The 1,905-nt window shown below is 39.2% G+C and overlaps 1 protein-coding gene across 1 annotated transcript; it reads right to left on the reverse strand.

The window, feature by feature from the left end:
• Positions 1–480: 480 nt before the first annotated feature.
• LOC100632687 (uncharacterized protein K02A2.6-like) lies at positions 481–1,665 on the reverse strand. The gene has a single exon (XM_020006146.1). It carries the CDS (start codon positions 1,663–1,665, stop codon positions 481–483), a length of 1,185 nt encoding a protein of 394 aa, XP_019861705.1.
• Between the last annotated feature and the right edge of the window lie 240 nt (positions 1,666–1,905).

Raw genomic sequence — 1,905 nt, forward strand, 5'->3', positions numbered from 1 at the left:
TGCCCCTAAGAATGTGTTACTGCAATCAATGCACCAGCTTTCCATTCTTGACAGCATCTTTGCTAGTATAGTGTATGTTGTGTATGAGGGATCAGTATTGTCCAACACACAAACTGCACGCTTGCTAATTTGCTAATAAGACAAGGGACTAAAGTTTAAAGTTTACAAACAAAATCTCTTCGACAACTAACAAACACGTGCTAGAAGTACACACAATAAAACTGTACAGAACAAAAGACCGGCTGGCGCAGGGCCCCAAAATAATAATAATAATAATAATAATAATAATGAACAATAATAATAATGAATAATAATGAGTATAATGAGTACATGTACTGTGTGTGTATGTATGTACATAATGTAAACATAACATTCCTCCCTCTTTAGTTATTAAGACAAAAATCAATAAGGATAATAACAATAAGCTATTACTATTAATAATAACAAAAGTCAATATGCATACACAATTTATTAATATAGTCAATATCGTACAGGCGATCCATACCTCTTTGGTGAGTGTCTTGATCGTGTAGAACGTCGTACTGGACGATTCGTGAGAGATGTGGTTACGGGCTCGGGTGTTGATGACGAACGATTCGGAGTAGATGAACGAGAGGAGAGTGAGGGAGATTGAATAGGACTAGAGTGATCAGGTTCAGTAGTTAAAGGTAATTGAATAGGGGGAGATTGAGAAGCATTAACTGTAGGTGATGGATTAGGAGTACTAACCACAATAGGATCCTCTGAGAAGTCATCATTAGACTCTTGAGTATTGGATCTTTCATATCGTTGAATAATTTGATCAGTATGTTTCCTTACTCTACGACCATCCTCTAACAATACAGTAAATAGAACATTACCATTCAATTCAATAATCTTTCCAGGAAGCCATTGAGGTCCTGTTGCATAGTTCCTTATGTAGACCAAGTCCCCTATCTTAAACAATCTCTGTTTAGCATGGACATCATACCACTGCTTTTGACGGTCATTATTCAAATTAGCTTTCTTCTCCATGTTTGGTCTTAAATGATCCAAGTGAGAATGTAGACGTCGACCAAAAATTATCTCACCAGGAGATATCCCAGTAACACTATGAGGAGTGATTCTGTACTTGAACAGAAACCTAGATAAGCGAGTCTCTAAAGATCCTCCCTTAATCTTTCTCAGACCATCTTTCAGTGTCTGTACCGCCCTCTCAGCTATACCATTTGATGACGGATGGTATGGAGGTGTCCTTACATGTCTAATCCCATTTCTCTTCAAAAACGTACTAAATTCCAGACTAGTAAAATTAGCTGCATTATCTGAGACTACTACATCAGGCAATCCCAAGGTAGCAAAAGATTTCCTCATTAATTCTATTGTTGCTGCTGTAGTTGTAGGATTTGTAATATGGACTTCCATCCATTTAGAATATGCATCTATCATAACCAGAAAAGACTTCCCTTCAAAAGGACCTGCATAGTCTATATGGACTCTTGACCAAGCTCTCTCTGGCCACGCCCATGGATGCAAAGGTACTACAGGCGGTGATTTCCTTTGAATCTGACATGAGACACATGATTTCACACACTGCTCTAACTCAGCATCTATTCCAGGCCACCACACATAACTACGGGTAAAACTCTTCATACGTACAATCCCTGTGTGGCCCTCATGCAACATCTTAATCACTGTTTCCCTCCCTCTCTTAGGGATTACAACACGATTCCCCCACAACACACACCCTTCCTCCACATTCAATTCATACCTTCTCCTCCAATATGGTACATATCCCTCATCAGTAACCTCCTTCTCAGGCCACGCAGACAATATCCAGTCACGAACTTTTGATAGCTCAGGATCACGATCGATCCATTGCTTGATCTGCAAACTAGTAGTAGGAGAGGTGTCCAAAAATATTCC

Source organism: Amphimedon queenslandica, unplaced genomic scaffold (genome assembly GCF_000090795.2).
Source record: "Amphimedon queenslandica unplaced genomic scaffold, v1.1 AMPQUscaffold_10324, whole genome shotgun sequence".
NCBI classification, from domain to species: domain Eukaryota; kingdom Metazoa; phylum Porifera; class Demospongiae; order Haplosclerida; family Niphatidae; genus Amphimedon; species Amphimedon queenslandica.